This window comes from Lutjanus erythropterus, chromosome 4, assembly GCF_056507025.1.
Source record: "Lutjanus erythropterus isolate fLutEry1 chromosome 4, fLutEry1.hap2, whole genome shotgun sequence".
Classification (NCBI taxonomy): Eukaryota; Metazoa; Chordata; class Actinopteri; order Lutjaniformes; family Lutjanidae; genus Lutjanus; species Lutjanus erythropterus.
This window is the reverse complement of record NC_139320.1, coordinates 10,510,702-10,538,572: the sequence shown is the minus strand read 5'-3', so window position 1 is coordinate 10,538,572 and position 27,871 is coordinate 10,510,702. Positions and strand designations below refer to the sequence as shown.

Sequence of the window (27,871 nt, the reverse complement as noted above, 5' to 3'; positions counted from 1 at the left end):
GCATGTAAAGGACCAAGTTGTAATGATGAGAGTAAAGTCAAATTTTAAGTATTAGTGCCAGGCATAAGAAAAAATAAACCAGAGGAGAATGTCAAGAATAGAGTTGAAATGGAATTTTGATTTTATTCTCAACATTGCAACTTTATTCTCAAAATGCAAAATAAAAGAAAATCTGGCCTTGCCTGGCCCTAATACTCTTCCATAAACTTCTGTGTAACCATAGCCTGCATCACCAGCTGCCTTATAATTCTAAATCAACAAACATCAATCAATCCATGATTTCTTGCATGGCAATCACATAAAAAAATAATTTAATACAAATCTGAAACACATGAAATTGTAACAGTTGAATTTTACCAGGAAACATCCAGAGTACTTAGCTAGAAAGAGTTCAGTGGCACACAGAGGCTTTATGAACTTCAGTGGTCGCAGGATGGTCTGTTATTGGATGGCACTCAGAATACAAAAGTGCTGAGTTAATGGAATTAATTTCATGAGAGATGTTCGTGGATTTTTCCGCCTGTCTTTCTCTAGAATTTAGGTTTCTTATATGAACAGCTGAGAAATGCATGGAAAGATTATATATTTATTTATATTATAGATTTAGATTTAGACCTTTATCTTACTGGCATTTGTTGACTACATTTTCATTGTACTGTATAACGTGTTAATTAAAGGATCTCCTGGACATATTTCTTGTCAAGAGCCATTAGAAGTAAAAAACTTTCACAAACATTAGAGGTTGACTGATTAATTGTTTTGGCCGATCAGCCACATTTCACAATCCAAACTTTAAATAATATCCCTCATGTCCTACAGAAATGATTTTTTAGCACGTCCACTTAATTGTGACAAAAGTTTGCCTCACTGCAAACCGGCGGTCAATTCGGACGTCTGTCACTGTCATATCTATAGCTCCATAACTTAAAATTCGAATGCTGCTAAAATCAACAGACACTCTGCAGACAGTCAATATTGTGTTTGAAATTGTGTTCAGATCTGTCAAATGGTGAGTCCATAGTGATATTGAATTTCTTGCTGTAGTTTTTATTGTATGCACAACATTTTCTTGTTTTGATTAATGTTCAATCAAACATCACCAAAAATATTAGACAATATACCTCAGTAAAATCATGTGGGTTTTGTTGTTTGTTTTTTTGGGGGTTTTTTTTGTTTTTTTTGAGAACTTTATCACCAACATGCCTCCACTTGTGAGAAGGTGTGGGGGAACCATATTGTCTCAGAAGTGTAGTGCGTACATCACTCTCTCTAAGGATTGAAAGGTCAAGGGTTCAAACCCCCTCATGGCTAAGTCCCACTTACTAATAATGTGGCAATGACTGTGTGTTGTGTGTCTCATCAATGCTGGTTTCTTACAGGCATCTAACAGCTATATTTATTGTGTTTGATATTCATTTCAACAGTTATCCAGTTCCTTATAAAGTCAAAGATTGTTTTTCCTACTGTGTTGGACTATGGTCTTTTTCTTGCACAAACTATCATTATTATATCAGCATTTAAATATACACTATCAGTTATTCTCCAATAGACAGGACACAGTTAATGCTCTGGTTTTACCTGTGAGATAGAGAGTAGGAGATAGAGACAGAAGCATGTAACAGCAGAGAGAACAGAAAAATAATGAGCTGAGTGTGTGTGATTGTTAGTTGGGGAAGGGTAACAGCACAATCTGTACAAAATTAGGACTGCATTAGAAGTTTGAAACAACTCATGACTTCCATCTGTTCCTGAGGCCGGGAACGTGAGATTGGAGACGACAGGTGTCTAAATGTTTATCAGCCGTGCCGCGTTTATTCCTGTGTCTCTGAGTTAGGAGAAAAAATGACCCACACTAATCTAATTCAAACTAACATTCACTTTGAAAGGTTGCTGGTGTGGCAGGAGTAAAACACATGCTGTTCAAACCCATTGGAGTCATTACAATACGTGCCTTGGCATGCAGAATTTAACTCTTCAGCACCGTGAGAATAAACACAAATGTAAGCATATGCACACATGCTAATGCATCAACCTTCCAAAAGAAGGTCATAATATGTAACTAACACTTAAATAATCAGCGTGCAAAAGTATGTTGACAACAAATTAATTCCAGATTTGAAATAAGTAATACGTTAATAATGAGTAAGTAGTAATAGAAGTATAATAAGTTCTTCCAGTCCAGGACATTTGGGCTTAAATGTGCATCTGTATCCGAGTTATAGGCTTGTTGTCTCTATTTGAAACTGTGACTACGGTTTGAGTCCAGCAGAGTTTGCACACACTTGAATTTGTGTATTTAACTGATGATGGCGCATATTCAGTCAAGCATCTGAATTAATTACAGAGCAACAAATGCTGGGTTTTCATCAGCAGTAACTCGACAAGACCCTTGTACAGCTGAAAATGAACATGAAACAGTAAAATAAAGCAGAAATATGAAAGCACAAACAGCGACGCAGGAGAAAAAACTAAACTTTGAGTTTGAAGCTATAAAAAAGCTTAACACACAGATAGGATAAGACACCTTTGTCTCAGCTCTCCTGCACACTCATGATATGAATCTCGGCTTTCCAGTGCACATCAGAAAAAATAAATAAATAAAGAGAAAGGCAATTGTGTGTGCTGGCAATGAGAAAAGGGTAAATCACCTGTTTTTAGCAAGTTTACCTGCATTTCAAAAACCTGCATAAGAATGCTAATTTTGGGCAAAAACTAAGGCAGCACAATTAAATACAATATTAACAAAACTGCAATTTGGCTAAGTTCAATATCCAAATCGCAGAACCAGAGCCAAATTGCAAGTTTTTGAAAAAGGAAAATGCTTGAGAAAACAGCATTATAATAAAGTGCTGTAGTGCTACAGAGATGCCGTGCTTCGTTCTCCAGATGACAGAAAACATGTTTGTTTGGCAGAGACCTCAACAAATGCCACATCATCATGATTTGATAGTTTGTTAGTTTTTTCAATAAAAATGAAAATTGTAATGCAAAAATGACTAACTGTATCACAATTTCAGTCTAAATAATTGCAATATGACTTAAAAAAATACTGTGCAACACAAATAAACACAGTAAAGATTTGCAGGTCAGGGCGCCTCTGCAGCACTACTTGCTGTTTTGTCACACATTTACCTTTATCAAAAAAAAAAAATGCAGCTTTTACAATCTGGACTTTGCATTTGGCCATTTGTCACTTTCAATAATATTTGGATAAATTGTGCAGCAGTCCTGGTCACAATGTAAAAATGCAGCCTGGATCTGAGCATTTAGCAGGGGAGGTAAATGCAAGTGACTGTTGGTCAGTAAATGAAGGGAAGAACAGCAAATGTTTGAGGTAAATTTGAGTTAAGCATGATTAAAATGGTCTTGAGTCAGGACTTAAAAATAATGCCCTTGAAAATCTTCTCATTTCTCAAGAAGATCATCTCAAGTTATTTTTTTCAGTATCTGCTATAAGATATCAGCCTGTGCTATAAAATCTACGAGCTATATCATAATCTCCACCTGCCACGCCAACGTTTTAACCCCTTCTTTCTCTTAACCTGTAAATCAGCCCCTTTCCCTGATCCACCTCCACATTCCAACCCCCGGGGGGAAGCAATCGCTCACTGTTGAGGTATTTTACACAGATTTGTTGCCAATTTGTTGCTTTCCTGTGGAAAAAGTAAATGTAATAATGAGGCGGGTGAAATTCATTAAACATGTGTATGAAATACTTTTCAAGTGCAAGAGGAAGATTCATGGGGATGTTCATACGGCGCATAATCATGCCTCCCGTCTGCACAGCCTGCGATGGCATAAAACATTTAATCTGGGATGAACATTTTCTGTCGCTTTCTCTCTCTCTTTGGACCCTCTCCCTCTAAACACCCCCCACCCTTCCTCCCTCCTCTCCTCCCTCCTCTTGCGACCTTCTATCTTTCTTTCTCTCTCTCGATCTCTCTCTGTGACTGCCAGAAACCACAATCATAAAATTATTAAAATGCTGTTTGGCTGCCATTAATCAGTGGTGGTGATAAATCCTTGTGTGGGAAGTGACAGAGCATTAGTCACATACCTCTTGGCCTCAACAGACAGAGAATAATGAGCCACGAGCCGGACCGGGTCAATCATAAACTCATCAAATGCGTCATTTAATTTCTTCATTTAGACAAACAGAATTTGTTTATGGGAAAGATATCAGGTGTTGTGGAATGAGAAACGGCGCTGAAACGCCGGTACATTAATCAGGGCTTGATTACACGCGACTCTGCGGTTGTTTATCCTAATTTCATTCATTTCCATCAACAAAGCAAACACAGACGAACACAGCCATTAGTGATGGTTGGGGATGGCACAATTACAGCCGCGTATTAAATAAAGTGATGATGAATGGTCCAATACAAACTAAAACAAAGAGGTTTTTATTACTTCAATTCCATCCCGGCCCTCGCCTTCCTGTGTGTGTGTGTGTGTCTGAGCCTCGCTGGTGTGAAAGGAGAGAAGAAGCTGTTTCAACTTTACTACTGGAGGAGGTCATATTGATGAGAGAAAAAAGGAAAAATGAAGAAAAATAAAAACTTTGAGAGGACTGACTCCTTTGAAATAGCAGTTGGTGAGATATGATAGGAAGAGACAGCCTTGTACATGAAAACTTCTGTTAATGTTACATTTCTAATTGAAATCAGTTGGTGAGCTTGTTATAGAAGCAGTTACACCACTGACAGTAACACAAAGAAACACATATATACTCCATTTACCTTAATACACACAGACTATACTATACACATTGGAGCATACACACACCCACACACACACCCCAACACCCCACTGAAGCTGATAAAGATGAAAAAGTAACAGCAAAGTCAGATATTTTGATCATGTAAAGCTTCAAGAAGCTAACCAGTTTATTTGGAGCTTGCTGATGCAGTCCAGCAGGCAGTCTACACAACTGCATGGGGTATCCACCTTTTTCTCCATACCACTGACTGTTAGCCATAACTGCATCCAACACTGCCTCAAATAGAGCCATAAAATGAACCATTTTAATTGGGTAATTAGATATTTATGTCTACAATGTCAGAATTGTCGTATTTAATGATTTATAAAACCTTTTGCCAAATGAGTACAGAGGCCAAGACCTCAGTCAGTTTACAAGTACAGAGGACCTGAAAGCAATAGCTGGATATTTTGTAAAATATGCTTATTTGCTTTTGGCTCCCAGCCAAGAAATAGTCTGATACATAATTCCCTGTAAAATATAACTTGTCCCTCTTACATTTTGGTTTCTGTAAAGATTAAAAACAGAGATATAATGCAACGTTAATGTTTTTTTTCTTGCCCGGTTAAACAAGTGGGTCAGAAATCTACTTGCCCAAGTCAGCTGTCACTTGCCCCTGAACAAACTGTAATTTGATAACTGCTAATAAATAAAACTACAACTAAACTTAATTGGCATACTTAACCTAGGGCTGCAGTGTATCAGAAAATAGTGAAAAATGTCCACCCCAGTTTCTCAAAGTCCAAGATGATGTCTTTTAGTGTCTTGTCAGTCCAAAATCCAAAGTTTAATATTATAATTAACACAGAAAAGTAGGAAATCGTGATATTTGAGAGGCTGAAAACAGCATTTTCTGCCATTTTTGTCTGAAAAATTAGTTACCATTAATCTAATAACAAATTAGTTGAATAGTTTGATTCTTTTCTCCCACTTGCCCAGTCAGACAAGTGAGTGAGCTAGATTTATTAGCCCAAAATGGGATTTTACTTGTCCCTGAATAATATGCTGGTTACTGAACTTTATAGGTCCCGTTAGGCTAGCTCATTCCTCTTGTTTCCAATCTTTATGCTAAGCAAAGTGGCTGCTGGCTGTTGAGTTATATTTGACTGATATAACAGAGGTGTCAAGCTTCTCATCCAACTATTGGCAAGACAGTGAATAAACCAAATCTAAAAAGGTCAAACCATTTTTTTTAAGATGTTCTCGATGAGATGAGAAAAACAATGATCTGATCAACACGAGCTGTATGGACATTATTTCACTGCACTGATATTATAATTATATCAATATTTTGATATTATTATGATGGTCGTTTCTTTGGTTTGGTGGTAATTTTATTTTGTGGGGGGATATTGTCTATTTCCAGCTTATTGTCTGTAGGAAACCACCTGTACTCACTCTGTTTTTAACTATTTAGACACATTCCATTTCAGCCTTTTAAGGGTGCCTGATGAAGGTTTTTGTAAATAAACAAAAGTTATGTTTACAGTCAGTGTTACTCACCAAAACGCGTCGTCTGTACTGTATCTTTTATGTCTAACAAATGTGTTGAATACATTTCCTTTCTCACAAAACATTTGAGCTGATTTTAAAAATGAGAAATCCTGCATGGTTTACAGACAAACTTGCCTAATAGCAAGCAGTCTTCACTGCCTTTATCGGAGCATTGCTACATTTCTTTGCATGGTAGCTCTGCTAACTATTCATCAGTGGAAAAGTATAAAACAGGCTGCAGAACTTACTGAATAACCCTACCTATTTTTGCTATCATATGTGTGGACACACAAACATCCATTCAGAGTCTTGCACAGGGACAATTTAACATGCTGTTAGGCGGAGCTGGGAATTGAACCACCAACCTTGCAATTTCCCACCCTAACATCTAAGCAACAGTTCTCCTCCACCCACTGTACTATTAAATCAAGCATGCCTCCATTATTCACATGAAGCACTGCAAGCAATCGCAGGTGTCGTGGGCACATCATTCATTGAATTTGTCTGCATTTACATCTGCCATTTCCTGTGACTCAATCATGTAGCACAACAGCTGAGCTGCACATTAAAGTATAAAGTAGGTGTAATCACAGACTTGAACTACATTAAAAAAGTCTGAAACTGTTTAGTGTAAACCAGGTGAAAAAAAGACAAAAAACTTAAACACAAAACCATTTTAGTCAAAAAGTGTCAGTGTCTATTATTAGGAGATATTTAATTTGTAGACTAAGTGACACCAAATAAGCCTTGGAGTTGTTGCTGCCCTTTAAAGTAATACAACCAATCAATTCAATCACCTAAAGAGCCATCAGAAGAACCCAGTGTGATTAGTGTATGAAGGCCAAGGTTGCTGCAGCAACCCATCCTGGTCCATCTATGACAGGAACGCTGATCATCCATCCATCCATTTTCTATACCCGCTTATTCTTATTCAGGGTCGCAGGGGGGCTGGGGCTTGTCCCAGCATGCACTGGGTGAAAGGCAGGGAAACATCCGAGATAAGCTGCCAGTCTATCACCGCACATAGATCTCTATTTATTTAGGCATTACCTCCACCAAGGATGTTTTGTTTTTGTTTTTGTTTTTTGTTTGTTGGTTGGTTTGATTGTTTGTCTGTCAGCAGGATTAAGGGAACACTTCTGGACAGATTTTCATAAAACTTGGCAAAAGGTGAAACATGGGCCAAGCCAACCTATTAAATTTTGGAGCGGATCAGAATCACAGGGTGGATACATAAATTAATTTTCACTTTCATTAACATTGTGAGATAGGTCAAGTGTAACATCAGTATGGCAAAATGAACTGAATTTGTTGGGCAGACACATACCTATTGGAACTAAAATGAATGGTGTGTCACGACTAAACATACAACTAAACAACTGAAGTATCGCTGTCGAAACAAATGCAGCAGGTATGTAAGGTAAATTCTTTTCAAAAATATGGGACAAATATTGGAACCAAAGATCTTGTTCCTGTGAGCCACAGAAGCACTGCAAAGTCCCTCTGAACTGAGACCAGCGATCATGATTAACAACCATGACCACAGTATTAGGCAAAATGCAATTAAATGTTTGGCATTATTGTGCAGCCCTGGCCCTAACATGAAGAATAATGTGTCAGAGGGTAGAAATGATTATAAATCACTAAGGTAGGAATGCAGGAAAACACAGTCTTCACTTTGCCGTAATCCATTTATGTCTAATCCAGGACCAATCGGACAGCTGCATCTATTAAACACTTTACAAACATGTATAAACACACAAACTTCCTAAAAAGAAATCCTAAAAACCACATGATGACACAGGACAACTTGTTAAAAGAGTCCTTATCTCCACCCCACCTTTTTCTCACAAAGACGCCGCAGCAACAAAAATATTTTCCAGCAATACCCTCCACATGGTGAGAATTCAATAATACTGCTGTTAGCAGTATACACTGTCTTTACCCTCTGCTTCTCATCCCTCTCACTCTGAATTCTTTGCATCCAGCCTCCACCGCCTCCCGAAAAAAAGGCCCTGAGCGCCTGCCAGCGGTCCAAGGTAATTAAATTACTTAGCAAAGTTTACTTAACAGTAAATGGTTAGCAAAATTTAAGGTGATTGCAAATTTGCTTTCATTCCACTTCAATGGCTGGCCTGTTTAAGGCTCGTCTGCAAATAATTAGCACATACATTTGCATCAAAATCGTTTATACCATATGTTGCAAAATTATGGAAAGCAGCAAATTAAAAATATTCTTTTTCTGTTATGGAAATGTCTACATGTTGAGAGGAGAGAGAGGGAGAGGCAGGGAGGGAGGAGGGAAAGATATCACCATGTGTCTCCAAACACCGACAACAAGGAGGAGAGAAAAAGGAAGGAGGAGGGTGCAGAAATGATTCAGTTTGGATTTGAACATACTCATAACGGTCTTTTTCAAGAGCTCACCAGATGCTGTTTGAAATCTGCCCACAGAAGAAAAACAAAGCCTTCTCAATCTCCCTCTCTTTCTCACACACATACACAGAATCAGAGAATTTCCTCTCAGTGGCTCTCTCTCTAGTACAGTATATATTGTTAACTAAAGCAAGGAAAGGAAAGTTGTACACTAATTTGACAAGTATTTTTTACACCCAAGACCTTCAATCTTGGGAAAATGACAACTACTACTGAAATAAGAATAACTGACAACAAAACATGAAAACATGTTATCTAGCAACAAAATAAAAACACAAACGCCTACTCAAATATAGTAATTGCTTTTAAGGTTGCAAATAATGATTATTTTCTCAACTAATCAATTTATTGTTAAGTCTGTGAAATAGAAAAATAGAAAGAAAACAGTCAAAATTGCCCATGGAGACATCTGAAAATGTCTTGTTTTCAACAAAAACCATCAGTTGAAAACCCAAAGATGTTCAATTTACAATGATAAATAAAACGGAAAAAAGAAACAAATTCCCACATATGAGAAGCTGCAATCAGTGTTTTAATATTACTGCTCACAAAGTCATCTAAAAAATAATCAGATTATCAATACAGCTGGCAATTTTATTTTCCCTGCTTATCAAATAACCAACAAATTGTTTAAGCTCTAATGGCCTGAGCTGACACACTGAAACTTCTTGATTTGTCCAATTAACATTCTAAAGCCCAAAGATATTTATTTTAATATCATAGACGACCAGATGAGCAAATATTGACACTTAAGAAGCTATAACCAGTGCAATTTTGGCATTTTTAAATTTTCTTTGTTTGACCATGTCTTCCTCTTCTTCTTTTTTTCCCCCAAGACAAATACAGTACAAGTTTTTAAACAGGGTAAGATGGTCTCATAACAGTGGTGTGATGGATGTGTGTGGTCATCATCAATAAATAAAATAAAACATAAATGGGATTTCTTTTTTAAGGAAAAGAACCATTAGCATAAGGTAGTGGTATTAATAATGAGACCACAATGAAGTAAATGAAAAGATGCCTGTCTCCATAGTAAGTTGAAGGAAATATGCAAGAAGTGATCCCTCGACCCGATGAAACATTTGCTCCGATCCATGTAGACTGAGTGTGTTCCCTAGTTTTAGACAGGACATGAGGTCCTGAAGCCTTTGAGAGTGTGTGTATGAGGCAGCCTCCTTCCATATGAGATTGCCCATTGCCAAATAGCACTATGAGTGGGTTACATTCTTATGCATGTGTCACAATTAGGACTAAGCTCTGTATATATTTAATTTTAGAAACAGGGGATTGAAGTATAACTTTTAATTGAGGTAAAAAGTAGGAATGTCACAACAACTGATACTTTATTACTAAGTTGGTGCCACAGTTTTGAAAATGTAATTGAGATGCAATTCTTCTGGACAGCATCAACACTTTCAAGTCCTGTAGTCTGCTGTTAAATGCCAGAGGAAGGAAAAGAACGCCTGCCAGCACTGAACAAAAACAACTACACATGTAAGATGGCGACATGCAGCTGCAGCAACAGCTCTGCGTCAACTCATCCAAAAGAAGAAGTAGTGATGCACGGATCAACCCAGTTAACACACAGGGCAGGCAGGTTCAGATCCACTTTCTAGAAAATAGCACAGGTTTCGATTGGTGGGCCAAGTGACAAATCAACAGTCAGTCGCAGTTAGTACTAATGACTTCCAGAAAGACTGTGTGCAATAGTCCTTTTTCTACCTTCCTCTCCCACTCTTAGTCAAACACACACACGCTGGCTGCAGTGGTGCACACAGCAGCGCATCTAGTGCGCTCCGTCAGCTCAGCTGATTGGTCAAAGCTCAACAAAATAAATTCAATCTTGAAACTGTGGACTTTTTCTTCACAGTGCAGCCAAACATCAGGCTTAAAACACAGTACAGACCTTCAGATATGTACTACTATTCTGTTAAAATGTTAAGGGAAAAAGCGGGAGAGAATGAGAGAGAAAAAGCACCAGACTTGATATGTGAGCAGAAATCACTTTTGCATTTGATTTCAGACATGGCATCATGCTCTCCTGACAGTAAATCAGGTTCAGTAAATCTCCCCCTCGGTCTTTCATCCTAGAACCTCAGAAGAGTTTTTATTTCAGGTGGTAAAGAAAAACAACAACAGCTGAATTTTATTCTTATTGTCTTGTACCGTGGTATCAAATTAGTTATCGAGAATAATGGCAGTGTTAGTATTGTCTACTGAATTTCTGGTATTGTGACATCCCCATCCACACATAAAAGAGGAGTGCATTGTTTAAAGGATGGCATCCCACATGTCATCAAGTAAAGATAGGTCTGTGTCCTGTTCCTTAGCTATTTTCAGCCCTGATATACAACAGTAAATAGTGGATATTGACTGATATTTTAATTTATTTAAAATTACATTTAACACTCATTTAAATAGTTGCTGATTAATTTTCTATTGATAAACTTCAAGGAATTAATAGACTAATCGTTACCGCTTTAATGTCATAGATAAATTTGCAAAATGGTCCCTGTGAAATGTTTTTCAACTGCAACACTGAAAAGTGGGAGGATGAGAGGGGTGAGAGGGGTGAGAGGGGTGAGGGTAGTATCACAAGCTTACTACAGAAAAGAGAAAAAGGGAAACAGCAGGACCTGTGTTTATTATACCCATAAAACAAACCAAAAATCAATTGTACATAAAACCCTGATCCATGCAGTCCTTAGGTCACTAAGTCCACCCTGCCACTGACAGACACCTTTGAACTGGAAGGCTTATTTCTTACTGAGATGAATAAAACTCACTTGTGGAGAGGACCATGGAGATCCATTTCAAAACACCCTTTCTTTAAACTCACCTGCACCTTTAGAGTACAGACAGACTTCTTTTGAGTGGGTCAGAGCAACAGCTTGAGGCACAGGACTCTTACTATGAGGTATGGTTCACTAACTGAGCTCGACAAACCCGTCCATCCATCCATCCACCCCTCTCATGCAGAGGTCAGTCGATCTGCCACCGGTGTCAATCTGCTACGAAGTGAGCGGCAGGGGCTGTTTGATAAAAGCTTATTCAGGTATCTGGGTCCTGTGTAACCGGAGGCCCCGCACTCCCTCTCCCTCACTGTGAGACATAATTACGACTGTTGACTGGAACAGTGAGGTAATGGCACATAAATCTAGCTGATCAATGGTTACGGAGGCTAAATTACAGGACACCCCTGTGCCATTATCCTCCCAGAGGACAACAGGAGACACATTCCTGCACTGATGCAAAAGGGGATTTCTGTTGCTGTTGTGTAATTGCTTTGTTTATTGTTACACTTCTAGCTTTATACTTGAACATTTCACACAAATAAAAATTGAAAAAAAAGGAAACAAAAATGAGTATCAGACTAAATCCAGTACAATGCAGCTAACCTGGAAGCCTCTCTGCTGATTTGTTAAGTTGAGGCTTGTGTTTAAAAAGTGCTGCAGGGTAAACATTAGCAAATGTTCTCTATGGACCAGGCTGTTTTAATCATTAAACTACGTGAGTCATCATTTGCTGGGTTATTCTTTCTTCTCTTTGCTGTTTCTGATCTCTGACTGAACCTTTACTGATAAATCAGAAAATTCAGGTTCAACAGCAGCACTTCACAGACAAGAATCCATGAAACTCACAACAAAATAATCATATCCTTTTTTTAAAAAAGCTGTCATCAAGTTGTTTACTACCTTTGGGCTCAAAAATCCCCCCATTCTTATTACAGCAACATCCCTCATTTCAGTTCAAACTGCTCAGTCAAGAGCATGCTGCTGCTGTTGTTACAATAACACATTTAGCAAAGAGAACATGTAGTTAGAAGTTATTACCGGGTAACTCCCCTGTGTTTTTACAAAGAAATCCCCTTTTGAATGAAGATCCCCGCTGACTGGCGTTTGTGACCATCACTTCAGTCACGTCACACACAAATAGTACTACGTCCAGAGTGACAGCAATAATATGAAGATAGATAATGTGGGATAACTGTAATTCACTGCCTAACAAATCCAGTGCTGCATTCCAGAGATGACGGCTAAATCTTAGGGAGATGACAATGAAAGTACAGAGACAAAATTGGACGAATGAGAGGGGAGGAAAACAAGTTTAAGGAGGAAAAAAATATGCAGAGAGGCCAGAGAAATACAGAACTTGGGCCATGTAAAGAGCTAGGTCAGCCTCCCCATCCCCGTCACCTCTTATCCTGGCAGAACAAAGGGCGGCACCCTCCTAAATGTGGCGCATTAGCCCTTTAGTTCCAGAGGGGGTAAGGTGACACCCTCCATGTATGTGGTCTGTTCAGCACACATCTGTCAAGGCCTAAGGGGGTGGGCTAGGGTGGTGGGAGGGACAGCGGGTACTGGAAGCACAAGGAAGACGGAGGAAAGAAGCGGAGATCTCCAGAGAAAGAGTGTGTGTGTGTTTCTGTGTTTGTGTGTGTTTCTTCAGGACCCCTGCTGCGACAGAGAAGCTTAATACCCTGTATTTACTGTGGAAGAATTAGTCTGATCGCATGATGCTGCTAAGCTTGGCCGCCCCCCCCTCCTTCTGCCTCTTTATGTCTGTCACTCGATCAGAGAGCTGATATAAACAGACAGAAAGACTTACAGACACAAACAAGAGGGACACTCATAACATGCACCATCACAGACCTGCAGAAAAGGCACAAAAACATATCTGGCAATCCTTAAAATTTGGTTAAAATGGGTGTCCTGGTGGGCCAGTGATCTATGATACTGTATATATCTTGCAATAGCAACACGATATGGAAAAATAAAAATCACATTACAATTATTTTGACAGATATTCCAACTGTGAGGTTATTCATGATTGGGGGGAATAACAGAAATGTTTTCTTCCATCTGGGGAAAAAGATTTGCAGGAGGGCACTACAGTATGTCATAATAATGCTTTTTTGTCACACGTTCTTCCTTCAAAAAAATTTCGGCTTGGACATAACGCTATTTTGATAAATCAAGCACCCTTGCACCTGGTCATCTCTGACAGGGGGACCATTCAATGAATGTCCCTTATTGTTCTAGTCTTTTTCTCCCCTCAACTAATTTAAAACAGTCAGACAAATATTCTTAAATATTCTGTACTTATATATAATATTTTTAGATACTGATGTTGACTTGCACACTTTTTCTTTTAGGGTTGTTTTTTCCTTGTTTTACATCAGAATTAGTGGACATTTTAAACTGTATTAATGCATCATCTGTAATGCAAAATCATAAAGAGACAGTAAGTTTTGCTATTACAGAATGATTGATATCAAGAATATCTAAAAACTGTAATTTTCACTACAATTTCACTTACATTTTAAGGGGAGTCTCCAGTGCCAAGAAACAACTTCCTGCAAAATAATAAATATTTTGTTCATGACATATTTTTTAGGCCATAATATTCAAACTTTTTTTTTTTTCCCAATTATTGCTTTAAGTGTCCCAGTCGCCTCAGTGTTTGCTTTTAATGGGGACAACTGGGTTTATAAAGAGTTTGCAAAGTGCCCTGAAATTTTGTTTGGTGCTATACAAATAAAACTCAAGTGAATAAAAATTGAAAAGAGATTCAACAGATTCAAAATCTTTTTATCATGGTTTCAAAAAAAAAAGAAAAAAAACCAACAGTAATTATGCCTATACAAAAAGGCAAACATTTAATTTACATTTCACAAACTGAAAACTTGAAAACAACAAACAAAAATTAAATCCAGGTGTTATTATTTTGTAATTGAAATGCCTTTATTTAGCTAAATATTAGTTGCAAATAACACCACTCATTTAAATGAGAAAATGAGATTTATGTGTCATATTTATCTTTAAACTAATCTCATTTTACATGAAGACACCAATTAAATCCAATACTAAAGTCCTTCATTTGTATATCTGTGCAGCATCATAAGGACTTTTTCAGCTATATTTTAGACCTTTAGCACTAAAAGGTGTGTGACTTTAATTCTAAACCAAATACTGAGTTGCTGGATAGTTGCATTATTAAAATCAGAACTTGTCTCCCTACCAGCTCCAGCCAGGTGTCAAACTTGGACAAACCAATAGACAAAGTTAATTCAGATCAGTGAGCCCCTGCCAAGTTCAAGCCTCTGATGAGATCTTAAGGGTTGTTTGTTTTGCTGCTGTCAAAGGTTCAAATGGGGAGAAGACGGAGGTTTTGATGACCCTTGACCCCTCAGGTCCTTAGTGGGTGTTCTGCAAACACTCCCTATTGATGTGTGGATAAGGAGAGGCCCACTACCGCCGCACAGTGCTCATGCTCATTTGAGTGGAAATGGACACCGCTCTGAAAAGAGCCAAGAACCTAGCAAGTGGCTTAAAAGAAAGGAGTACAAAAGATATGTAAGGGTGTCATAGTTGCTCTGTGTGTGAGTCCATGGAACTAAATATGAATGAAAATGTGAGTGCTTTGGTTTTGAAAGCAGGAGGGCTGCTAGAGTACATGTGCATTCATGATGTACGCATGTCCAATATGTGTGTCAAAAGATGTGCAGATGTATACAGACATTGAGAAAACATACTGAAAAGGTACAAAACAAGAAACAAAGTGTATATAGTGTGTATGTTCAGGACATTGCTGCTTTTTTCTATGACTTAACCTTTATACTAGAGCCCAACCAATAATGGATCTTTTGAGCTGATGCCGACAACATTAGGGATTAAAAAAAGATCTGAAATTAATATGTTGACCAATAGAAAAGATAGAAAGATAGAAAGACTTTTTTTAAAAAAACATCAAATATAAATAAAATGCTGCCTATAAAACAAATAAAAAAACAAACAAACAAAAAACATCCACATTATATTCTGTAACAACATACTGGACAACATATATGCTGATACAGATTTAAACCTGAGCTGTGTTAGGCTGACATATCAGTCTGCCTCTACTTTATACTTGATACAAATTTGTTAAAGACTCGATTCTGATTGGTCAATTATGGCATTCTAAGGTTTGTTATTTCAGAATTACAGACTGTTGCTATGAACGCATTTCTGATCATTTACCCTAGGAGCAATAAAATCACTTTCAAATCAATTAAATTTTTCTTAACTGACCAATGCAGGCGAGCTTACAGCAACATGAGCAGGAACAGACAGGAGAACTGAATGAAGAAATAAAATAATGGCTTTTAACTGTGATTTTCTAACAGTAAGAGCTATTTTTGAAAGTCAAATATTTTGAAATGAATGATTAATATTTTCAGTTAAAATCTTGAGGAAGTAGATGTGTGATGCATATTATGACATAATAAGGCCTGTTTTATTACTATAAAAGCCACGTACATAACAATAATTAAAGCTGCAAACAATGAAATTAAATGAAATTGAAATGAAACAATGAAATGAAATTTGATAATAATCTTGTTATCGATGAAATTAGCAAGTGAGTTTGTCTTGGAAATATGGAGTGTAGTGTGTGTGTGTGCACATGATATGTGTGTGTTCATGTGTGTGTTTGATATGTAGGCCAAGCAGGAAGTGACCCATAAACATATCCATCCAACTCTTTCATTGGGGGCCAGTGTTGCCCTCCTCCTCTCACCTCCTCATCCCACTCTACACACACACACACACACACACACACACACACACACACACACACACACACTCAAAGCCCCCAGTGAGCGCTAAGCAGGCCAGCGGGCCAGCCGAGGGGGCTCATTACAGGTCCACAGAGCCCCCCAACACAAAGGCCTGAGCCGCTTTAGCCATGGGATGATCTGCTCTCTACTGACTAGAGAAAGTCCATAGACGGACAAAAGGAGGGAGGGAGGATGGGAGGGAGGGGATGGGAGAGAAAGAAGTGGAGGCGAACGGAGAAGAGGAGAGGAGTGGAGAGCCACGGGCTTTAAGGATGTCAGGAGACCCCGAGAGAGAAAGCCTGGCGGGTGCTCAGAGAGGAACGGAGGCAAGGAGGAGGAGGAGGAGGCTTAAGCTCCACGGCTACGTCAGGACATTAACATTCACACAGCCTCCCAACATCTGCTGCTTCCTTCTCGCCCTCCATCCCACCCTCTTTCCATCCCTATCTCCCTCTGTCTGCTAACAACGCTGGAACAAAGACAGTGAAGACGGAGAGAGTGAGAGGACAGAGAGACGGAGAGAGAGACAAGAGAAAAGAAAACGGAGAGAATAATAAGAGAATATGAGACGGATGAATTTAAACGATTTGGCAGTGAGAAACTTAGCAGCTGCAGGGTCAGAGAACGAGAGAAAAAAAAAGATATCCCTAATAATGGTAATTATAATAATTATACAAACATGATTTAAATTAACAAGGGCAATGACAGAGGAAGGGCAGCAGAAAACAAGGCTCAAATAATAAACAAACATTGCATATAAACAGTCAAGTTTTCAAGTCATTTATATTTTACTTTTCGCTCTAAGATATGAAACATTCTTCAGTTTGTCCCCATAGGAGAACCCTTTTTGATTCCTGGTAGAACCTTTTATAAATGTTCCAGTTGGAACCGTTCCAGAGAGTTCTACCGAGAAACCAGCATAAAGGGTTCAACAGAGAATCTCTTTATATTCTGAGGGTTTTATCTAGAACCCACCCAGGGGGTTCTACTGAGAACCCTTTTATATTCTAGGGGTTTAACCAGACAGGCCAGCCTGGTCGCTGTGGTGAGGAGACAATCATTGACTGAGCCATAAACCTGTTCTTTTGGAAGCCTTTAGGACAGAGAGGAAAACCAGGGACATGTCCAGTGCATTAAACCCTCTCCTACAGTCCTGCGTCTGGTCCTGGACCTGTTTCTGCACCAGTCTCGCCCGCTGCACTCAAAGCCACATGCTCAATTTTATGGTGCTTCGCCACACCACTAATGCAACATTAGCCTTTAGGTGGCAGGGCAGGGAGCGTGGGGTGTTTGATGAAGAGAAGACACAGTGGACTCCTTTTCTGTTGGTAGACATTATGTTGTTGTTTGTGGTCCGTGCATAGGTGGAGGCAAAACAATTCCTAAAAACTAGTGAGCAAGTTTTGTTGGCTTGTTTCTTAACAATGACTGAAGAAAATACTCACTTTTCTGGCTGCAGCAATGGGTTTGATTCCAGCCTGTGGCCCTTTGCTGCGTGTCTTCCCCCTCAAGCCCTCATTTTGTTTGTGTAAAGCTGCCCTATCAAATAAAGGCTAAAAGGACCCAAAAATAAAAAAAAAGGAAAATACAAGCTTTTCTGAAAATGTTTGTCACTCACTCTCCAGGACCCCGAGTGTTACATGAAAAAGTCAGACTGGCTGACCCGCTGATGCTTTCTTGATGGATGGATGATCTTCTTACAATTGCCATAGCATTGGGCAATTGGATGAATACATTGGCACGTATATACCCACAATGCCAGAGGACAAGTGAGAGGGAAAACAGCCTTTAGAGCCAGACTACTCTTCATTTATTTTAAATCAAAACCAGAGCTGGTGATTTTTATAACAGTGAAAAGACTGACCAACACAGTTTTGGTGACTTTTATTTTATTTCTGTCTGTCGAGTTTAAATTAAGTGTGTTTTACTTAACAGGGCAATTAAAGCTCATCTCAGTTTGGTAAAAATGAGAAACTTGAATTCAGAAGGTGATCACTTATATTATTCTGTTTAATGAGGGAGAATATTTAATTTCTCCAGGCTTTTGTCTTATTGCATTAAACACAGTTGTATTAGCTTTTTTTTTGATTGCCAGTGTCAGCTGCCATTTGATAAAACTTCAATTTTGAGCCACTACTACTTCGATACTGGCACCAAACAACATGGCAAGATTACATTCTTGTTTGGTTAGGTGGTCTACCAGTCTGAGGTGATTTGTGTTTGTGTTCTTCCAGTATTTCTTTTGTTTTGCCTTCAGCTAAAACCCTGACATAATCAAGATGCTGAAACTAAAAGGGTCTATAGAGCAAAGGAAAACTGAAAGAAGAGAAATCGTCTCTGACTCCGAAAAATCATAAAATTCCCACATGTAAACCAAATGGCGTCAGTTCAAAGTATGACAAAGTATGTAAAGTATTCCTCCCAAAGTTCAAATCACTGAAGTCACAGCAGGGGAGTGCAGCGTTGTTCTGTGGCCTACAGTAAGGCAGAACAAGTTTTAAGTGAGGTAAGTGTGTGGCTGCTGGGTGCTTTATAGATGATGTATAGATGCCTGGTTCTTTCATATATTTCCTGTGGTGAAATTAGAACCCTGTTCTGAAGTGCTGGATTGTGTGAGTGTGTGTGTGTGTGTGTGTGTGTGTGTGTGTGTGTGTGTGTGTGTGTGTGTGTGTGTGTGTGTGTGTGTGTGTGCGTGTGTGTGTGTGTGCATGACTGTAAACATGAAGACATCTTTCTCCACAGTCAATCTCTGCCTGTCACATCTGGCTCGCAACTCTACCCCTCGAATACACACTGGAATATATACACCGTGTGCATGGTGACATCTATGACTTATGTACTGGGAGGAGTGTTTGAAATTAAGCTGCAGTGAATATGGGCCCAGAAGCACTCAAAGCGGAGAGAGCAGGAGAGTGTGTGTATGCATTTGTCTGTGTGTGTGTGTGTGTGTGTGTGTGTGAGAGAGAGAGAGATTGTGGTAGCGGGTTTGAGGAGGTGTGCTGTGAGACTGTGTGGGAAAACAAGTACGAAACTGTGGCTCATTCCAAGGTCAGTGCAGCAGATTTGATTGGTAGAGCAGCAGAATATGGCTAAAAAATAGGTCTTAACATATATACATATGTATATATATATATATATATATATATATATATATATATATATATATATATATATATATATATATATATACATATACATATACATATATACATATATATATATATATATATATATATATATATATATATATATATATATATATATATATATACATATATATATATATATATATATATATATATATATATATATATATATATATATATATGTATATATATATATATATTATCAATATATAATCAGCATATTTTCATCAAATCTGAAATAGATTAGGGTAAAATGATCATTGGAACACTGGGTATATTGTGTAGTGCAGGTACAGGTGTTATGCTGTCCTCAGATCTTAGGTTTGAAAGTGCTGACTTTCATCTCAGGTGTTAGGCCATGGTACACTGTCAGCGTCCCTCATACGTGCACCACACGTCTACACAGTACAAAACTGGACAAGCTTTCTGTCTGGTAATTGCCTAAAAGTAAATAATTGATCAAATAATCAGCATAAAATGCATGAATTTTGCAATTTGTTGCACTGGATCTCCACATATATTACTACAAATGCATTGTAAATGCTTGCTTTACTACATAGCCTTAGGTGATCACAGGACTATATTTATGAATCAAAGTTTCCCCAGAGCCATGCCGCAAGCATGGCTAAAAATATATATTGACAGCTGAGTCCCATCTCTGCATTGCTGTGCTGAATCATTTATTTTTAGCCAGATTAAAGACTAGGGATGGGTATCCTTGAGATTTTAACCTTAAATTACTCCTACAGTTACAACTAATTGATCTGGTACTTTAACTGTACACTTATCTGTTCTTTTTTAAGCTTTGGGAGAAAAAACGAAAAAGAAATTAAGAACAAAACTAACACTGCATTATTTTCTGATATGTACTGTATATAAATTAACAGTCTTGAGCAGCAGCTACTAAAGTGCCACTGGCCTGGAATAAAATCTGATCTGATAATCTCCATCAGTCTGGACTGAGTGTCCAGAAGGACGCTCTGAGCTCTCTGAGACTGGAACTGTGACTTCTGAATGACAGTTTGGATGACACTGACATCAAGACACATTTCCGATTGAATTGATAAATATACCCATGGTTAAACAATCAGTTAGCTAATGATGACTGTTAACTATTTACCCATGTTTGTACAGTTTAGTTAATGCCGTGTGGGTTCTATGCTGCTGGCACACTTAGCACACCTGAGGTAGATGAGGTAATGAGACATGAACAACAAGCTAAGCAGTTGAAAATGGCATTTCTCGAATGTATGTGATGCCCTTTCACTGTATGTTTGAAAAGACTGCTCTGATCTCCACCCTTACATGCAAGAGACTTGTTGAACTTGTGGCAAAGACCATTTTTCCATATCCACTCTAGTGAAATGCAACCAAACTTTTGAGTGTTTTCTACAACTCTCTGCCATCGTCACTGACAGCAGTGTTTGTGTGTGCATGTGAGAGAGAGAATGGCAGAGAGAGCTAGCCCCCAAACCAAATACATATGACAGACTCAGAGAGAGATGTCTTCTCTAAATTATGTAGAGCAAAAACATATTGTAGAAGAATGTCTTAATCTTATTGCAAATTATAAACAGAGGTGATAAAATAAAAGATACCACATAATGTTTGGGAAGCCTAAATATAAAGGAAAACTGGTAACATCAGAGCTTATCAATACTACAGTCTTCAATAATTTGTGATACCAGGTTTTGGTACCCATCACTTTCAAGTTATGATCCTTGAATGAGAGATGTAACATGAGAAGTTCTGACCCACACATTCACAAAAAAGATAAAAGGAAGAGAAAGAAGAAGAATCACACACTTACCTGCAGCCTGCAGGACCATATGCATTCGAACTTTAGCTTGCTCTGCTGGAGTCTGCAGAAGAGAAACGGATAAAAGACAACAGAAAATTAAACAACCTCATATTTTGATTTGTTTTTAAATTTAATTTATCATTCTTAGACAAAGAGCAAGGCCTTCCTAATCATCGTCTTAAAGGATAACAGGCAGATCTACCTGTTTATTACACCACCCTGCTGCCTGAGACATCACAGAGCACAGCTCATGACAGGACACAGTGCCTCCACACTGACACAACTTTATCTGTTGTATGTAATCTCTCTCTAAAACTGTTGCGTCCCTTCAGGCTGCAATATATTTTACCCATGATAATCTTTAACTACAGCCATTAGAGTGAAACTGTCCTCACGGAGCACCAAGGGACAACTTCACCAATCTACCAGTCTAGTCATCTGTAAAAACCCTGCTAGTGAAAAACAGAAAGCAACAACATCTCTGACACACCAGGGAGAATCAATGAGGAGGAGATGAAGAGAAATTTAGAGACAAAGAGGGAGAGAGAGGAGAAGAGAGAAAACAAAAGCTGCTGTAACAAGTCTTTGGAGAGTTGGATAAGAGGGCACAGAGAGCACATTTTACAAAGATCACAGCCAAAGACTCAACATATTCCCCTTCCCCTCGTGAGTGTGTGTGCGTATGTGTGTGTGTGTGTGTGTGTATGTGTGTGTGCATCAGAAACGCTTAGCGGGCATGAACGGGGGAGGGCCTTGTGCTTTGACAGCTGTATTGGGAGGGGCAACCCTTTTTCCTGACATGCCCTCAAAAGGGCCTCGCTGTAATTCCAATATCACTGCTATTAGATTTGAGGGTCTTAATTGTCAAGGAAGAATGATGGCTACGACAGGGCGCCAAGCTGTAAAAGGCGAGCGTGCAAGCTCGCAGATTGCTCTCTGAGGTTTTTCGGTGCTGCCGTGGCACGGCGGCCCTCGTTACCATGCAGCGGTGGAGACTGTGTAGGATTAGAGAGAAATTAAATGCTAATGGGGATGGGATCTGAATCTGCTGCCTGGGAGCATCATTTAGACGACAGGGCCGGGGCGTCGCTGACAGGCAGCGCTTCCTCCCTCCTCCTCCACCTCCTCCTCCACAGACACCATTCCTTCTCCCAGCTCCCCACCCACAGCAAAAAATCTGATTTATCAAACTGTAAACTTGTCACTTTGTAAAAACGTCACTTTTCGGTGGCAGCCAGGGAAATATAATGACCCCCTTTAATGTGGCGATGTCAGGGTGCTGTATTCTAGATGGAACGCACATCAAGGCACTGCAGACAGACTGACGCACACTTAATGCAACATGGATATGTGTGTGTGTGTGTGTGTGTGTGTGTGTGTGTGTGTGTGTGTGTGTGTGTGTGTGTGTGTGTGCATGAGCATCCCCTGTAGCAGCAGATGACACAGTGGATCACAGTCACACTGACTGGCACTGCTCGACAGCTGAAATTACTAATCACTATTATGCTGGAGAAGATGAACACTTGAGGCCTTCACCCACTCACACACGTATACACACACATACATACAGACACACACACTTTCCATTCCCCCTTGTGGAGAAGTGATAGGGACATGATACAGTCTATTTTTCCTCTCTTTTTGGCATCTTTGCCTTAACAGTAACAGTTTGCGAGCAAAAAGAAGGATTACATGCCGCATTATAGAAGTCCTGGGCCGATTTGAACCCAGTTAAATGGTAAAAGGCTTAGACTCATGAACAATTAGAACGACACAGAAATCAGTCTTGGTGAAACCAGTCATTTAAAGCAATAACACATCACGGCTTAACTAACCTGATCATTGTGTGCTGTGCAATCATCTTAGTTACAGTTTATTACGACGCCCCCGCGGTAATTACATTAGCATTTGTTTACATTGGCCTTAAGGCATGTGTAAGACCATGTATCCTCAATGCACACACTCACAGACACAGACACATTACTCCTGCCAGCTGTGGGTAACACAACACTAAATCACACAGGATAGAACACTGCTGCTGAGTCGTCTATTGCTGTTGAAACTTTCTGGCAACTTGCTTGTCTGAGGACACTAATGTGGCAGTGATGTCAAAGCAACAATTTCCAGTAACCTGTAAATGGAAAAACACCTGCTTTAACATCAATGATTGGAGTGTGACCAGAACTTTAACGCCTCTGAAAATATGTTGTGAAATAGTGCACACACGTCTCCCTAACACGTTACTTTAGTCCTTTACAACAGGGCACTGCAGCCACAATCCATTTTCTCTTCATTACCACCCAACTCCTTTGATAAAAACTGACTTTATCTTGCAGGACACAGGAATCGCCACAGCTGCCTTGATTCGGTAGTTTGTTTGTGTTATTGCATGAGTTTGTTGTTTTAACACTTTAGTTTGGATCCAAACTAATGTAACTGTGAATCAAGGCAGTGGTCGATCAGCAACTCCCAAGTTCAGTGAGCCACAATCCCTGTTTTTGTCAAAGGAGTCTAGAAAGATTTAACAGCTTTTGTTCCCTGTTATTGAGTTGGCTCAGTTTCAAAGAGGGAAATTAAGCAAGAGCAGAGAGGTTTTATTGCATCTGTTTGATTAGGACAACTGATGTGGATTTCATTATGATTGGTTCACAGAATTAAGTTCTTAACTTTCGTAGTAAATAACAAACCCAATATCAGGGAAGTGTACAAAAAATTAAATGACAATATTTCAAATTGGATTAAAACTAACTTCTAATACTTTTTAGATGCTTACTGTTATGTACATAAGATCCTAAATTACATACTTAAAAGCCTATTGTGGATTTGGTTTTAAAGCATTAGTAGAGAGTATCACAGCAGTCTTCTGCCATGTGTGATTCTTCATTGAATTACCCTTTAAATAAATGCAGAGAAGAGGAAATAAAGAAAAAAATCAGGACAAGTAAACTGAGGCTGATACAGGCTAATTTATATCAACTTATACTCAGAAGTCAGCATGCAAGCAAGCATAATGATACAGAACCCACACACACACATTGCATTGCATGGTTTTACTTCCCTACAAACTCTATTTTTCTCTCTTAATTCACACATGCATGCCCGCTTCCTCTGTGTGTAATTCATTAGTAAATAATAAAAAGGCGTTAATTGTGCTCCCCAGAGGCAGATCTATGTTCCCCCCACTGGGAGAGAGGCACCCGCTGCATCTGAAGTGGCTTCGCCCCACAATTACAACTGTGCCTTTCCAAGGCACACAAACAAACATGAGACATCGAGACACTGTGTGTGTGTGTGTGTTTTTTTTTTTTTAAGGGAACATAATGGGAGTGTGTATTGGAAATGAGCAGTGCTTTTCTTACAGGGGCATTAAATTATCACACTGTTAGGAAAGGGGGAACAGACAGAGGGGGACAAGAGAAAGACAGGAAAAAAAAGTTATTTATGTTTTCTTCAGAGCTCAGGAAATAGAATATAGCAAACAAACCAAGGAAAGTGAGATGAAGAGGAATGGAAGGTTAGGAAGAAATCAAAAGATGGCGATGAGGAACAATACAGACAGAGCGGACCAAAGACCCACAGGATCAGACATAAACAGGTTTTAATAAGAAATGTATAGTATTTGTTAAATGGTGGTTTGTTACAGTCATACATGGACTGTGTTTATATACTGTAGTGTTGTTAACCTAACAACGAATCAAGTGCTTTACAATGCCTTTCAATTACCCATGCACACACACACACACACACACACACACACACACACACACACACACACACACACACATACACACACACACACACACACACACATACACACACACACACACACACACACACACACACACACACACACACACACACACACACACACACAGTGATAGTTGCTGATCTGCTCTGGACTGCTCATTAGGAGCGGTTTAGGGTTCAGTGTCTTGCTCAAGAACACACACTCTGACATGCAGACAAGTAGAGCAACCACAAAGCCTAAGATGCTCAGCCATGTTTAAGGCAGGGCTATGCTCAAAATCAGCTTTGAATGACATGCCATCAAACCACACTGGAAGCAAAAGTGATTATGACTGGTCAGAACAGCCACATTCAAAGGTGGGGTGACACTCTGGCCATCGTAGAGAGGATAGTGTTTCCCCTTTCCACCAGGCCATGGGCACCCCCTACCAGGCTTTGTTTAAATGCCAAATATCAGTTCATTCAGAAATCAACGCTGTGTTTCCCTCTACCCATTGCCTTGGGGTTTTGACCTGGGTGGTCACTCAAGTTTCTCTGCTCTTCTGCGTGTTTCACTGACGGTGAGTGACGTGCAGAGTGGAGCAAAGACAGACAGGTGACCACTGCTGCAGCTTGCGTGTGTGTGGTGTCAACACAGACAGTGTGACAGAGTTGAGAAGAGAAAAAAACAGCTGTGACCAGAGTGATTGTTTTCTCTCCCTCCATTCAGAGAGAATGAACCACTGCTATTTACATTATAACTGTTCATTGTCTTTAATATTGTAATTGTGCTTTGGCAACATGTTAAAAGTCATGCCAATGAAACAGAAAAAAAAAATGAACTGAAAGAAAAAAAAGAGACCGCAAGAGAAAAATACTGTTTTTGCCTGATTTTTTCATGTCTGTCATATATTCTATATAAACAGACAATGAAACTGAAGTGAAAGGTGTTATAATGCTGCTATGTCATCGATATGACTATAAAGAGATCATTTTCACTGTTTTTGCTGAGAACCATTTGCGTTGCTGCACACACGTCACACAAATACCCCCTAACCCTTTCAAAGTAAAACTTAATTTCAGTGTGTTTTTGGAACCTATTCAACACCATGATAATACTGATAAACATAATAATTTGGGTCACTATCTTTCATAATATTTCATCTCTGAAAAGCGACAGAAATAATTTTGTAAATAATGAACAAGAGCCTGATAGAGAATCTCAAATGCTGCCCTCTTTTCCACTAAACATAACTGAAATGCAGCTGAAACACTTGGTAAGAGCAAGAACAGTCCCTGAATGCCTGTGCACGTACAGTACAGGTATAACACAGACGAGATGTAAAGAAACGCCTTTTTATAAACATCCTCCTTTTCAAGTAGCTGCCGTAAAAGAATCTACTATTATTGGGTTATTATCGCCAACACTGACACCCACACCCGCATGACTCTTGCCCTAAATGTGACAGGAAGCCCAGAATGCTCACAATCAACTTCCGGCTCGTTCGCTTACCTCACCTCAGTGACGACAGACACACTGAGATACGCTTTCGCTGAGTTAAAGTGCCCAGCGCCTGTCCCATTAGTCAAAAACAAACACGTCCCATTACAAAAATAAATAACATTCACTTGGCTTGGTAAAAACAATGCAACACTGTGTATAATGAAGCACCGCATGCAGGAAATTTCATCTATTTGTAGTCATGCTCTGGTCCAAGGGACTTATTATTGGGCCTGAGGCCGAGCAGACAAAACAATAAATGCCTGTTAGAGGTTCGCACAAAGAAGCGGAGCAGGTCCGATAGGCCCTCTTTGGCCAGACCATGGTCAAAGAGTCAGACCACTGTCTCACTAAATGATTTACTGCCTCGTATCATACTGCACAACAACAAGAATTAATTTATGACTGAGTAGAAAGAGAAAAACAGAAAAGGATAAAACTCCATGTTGGTACAAAGACTGGTATAAAGGCTAAAAAGCAGCAATCATTATCATACACACAGCTACTTTCAGTCATCCCCCTCTGACATAATCTAATTATACATAATCACTAACTCAATCTATGATAACCATATTCAGGTCCAGTCAGTTCCAGGCTCAGGTGAGACATGACACAAAAACTGAGGAAGTGAGGAAGAGACTGAAGGGAGAGGAGACGGGACAATGAAGCAGCGATGGGTTAGATAGATACTGTAGGTCAGAGAGAGACAGTGAAGCACTGCTGGTCTTCCTGATGATTAGTTGAGCTCCAGAATCAGTCGACACAGTAAGCCATCATCTCCCAGCAGCTCCAAGGAACAAAGCCAGTGCAGCTCATCTCATCTCCACTACAGCTCTACAGAACATGTGCTGTATATGACATATATGCTGCTATGTACAAAACATCTAAATAGAAAGTAAAAAAAGAAGATTCCCTCCAAAATAAAGTTTTTGAAAGATTACAGGAGAAACTTGACATGTTGAACTATTTTAAATTATAAAAATATTTCTTTTTGCAATAGAATGGTAATAGTTAGCTATCCTGTCTCGTTATTAAAAAAGAGTAGCCTCCATGTTACTTTCTACTGAAAATAAGACCAGATATTCACTTTAAATATTAATTTCCTTCAAAATTTTGACATACTTAGCTACACCACATAACATTATTAGTTTTAAAAAAAATGTTAGTTTTCTTAGTGCTGTGAAAAGCCAAATTAGACACAGTCTTTCAAAATGGTGCATGCCTGTTAGCATGAACCTCAAAAAACACAATGGGGCAGAGAAATGACTTGGAGCCAAATTAACAACTGGGAGCTGAAGCTGTTATATCAGTCAAGATTACTTTGACAAAAAAAGCAATTTTACATTGCAGAACTCCAGAGATGCTGTTCTACTGTCAACACTTGTTTGGTTCTGAACTAACAACACCT

At 39.1% G+C, this 27,871-nt stretch overlaps 1 protein-coding gene across 2 annotated transcripts in view; it reads right to left on the bottom strand.

The window, feature by feature from the left end:
• The window catches only part of rsrc1 (arginine/serine-rich coiled-coil 1), a 165,037-nt gene that overhangs the window by 66,858 nt on the left and 70,308 nt on the right, over positions 1 to 27,871 (bottom strand). For both annotated transcript variants that reach the window (XM_084716936.1, XM_084716937.1), the window contains exon 6: positions 21,246 to 21,297. In XM_084716936.1, the coding sequence (XP_084573062.1) occupies positions 21,246 to 21,297 (52 nt within the window). The remainder of the gene's footprint in view (positions 1 to 21,245; positions 21,298 to 27,871) is intronic.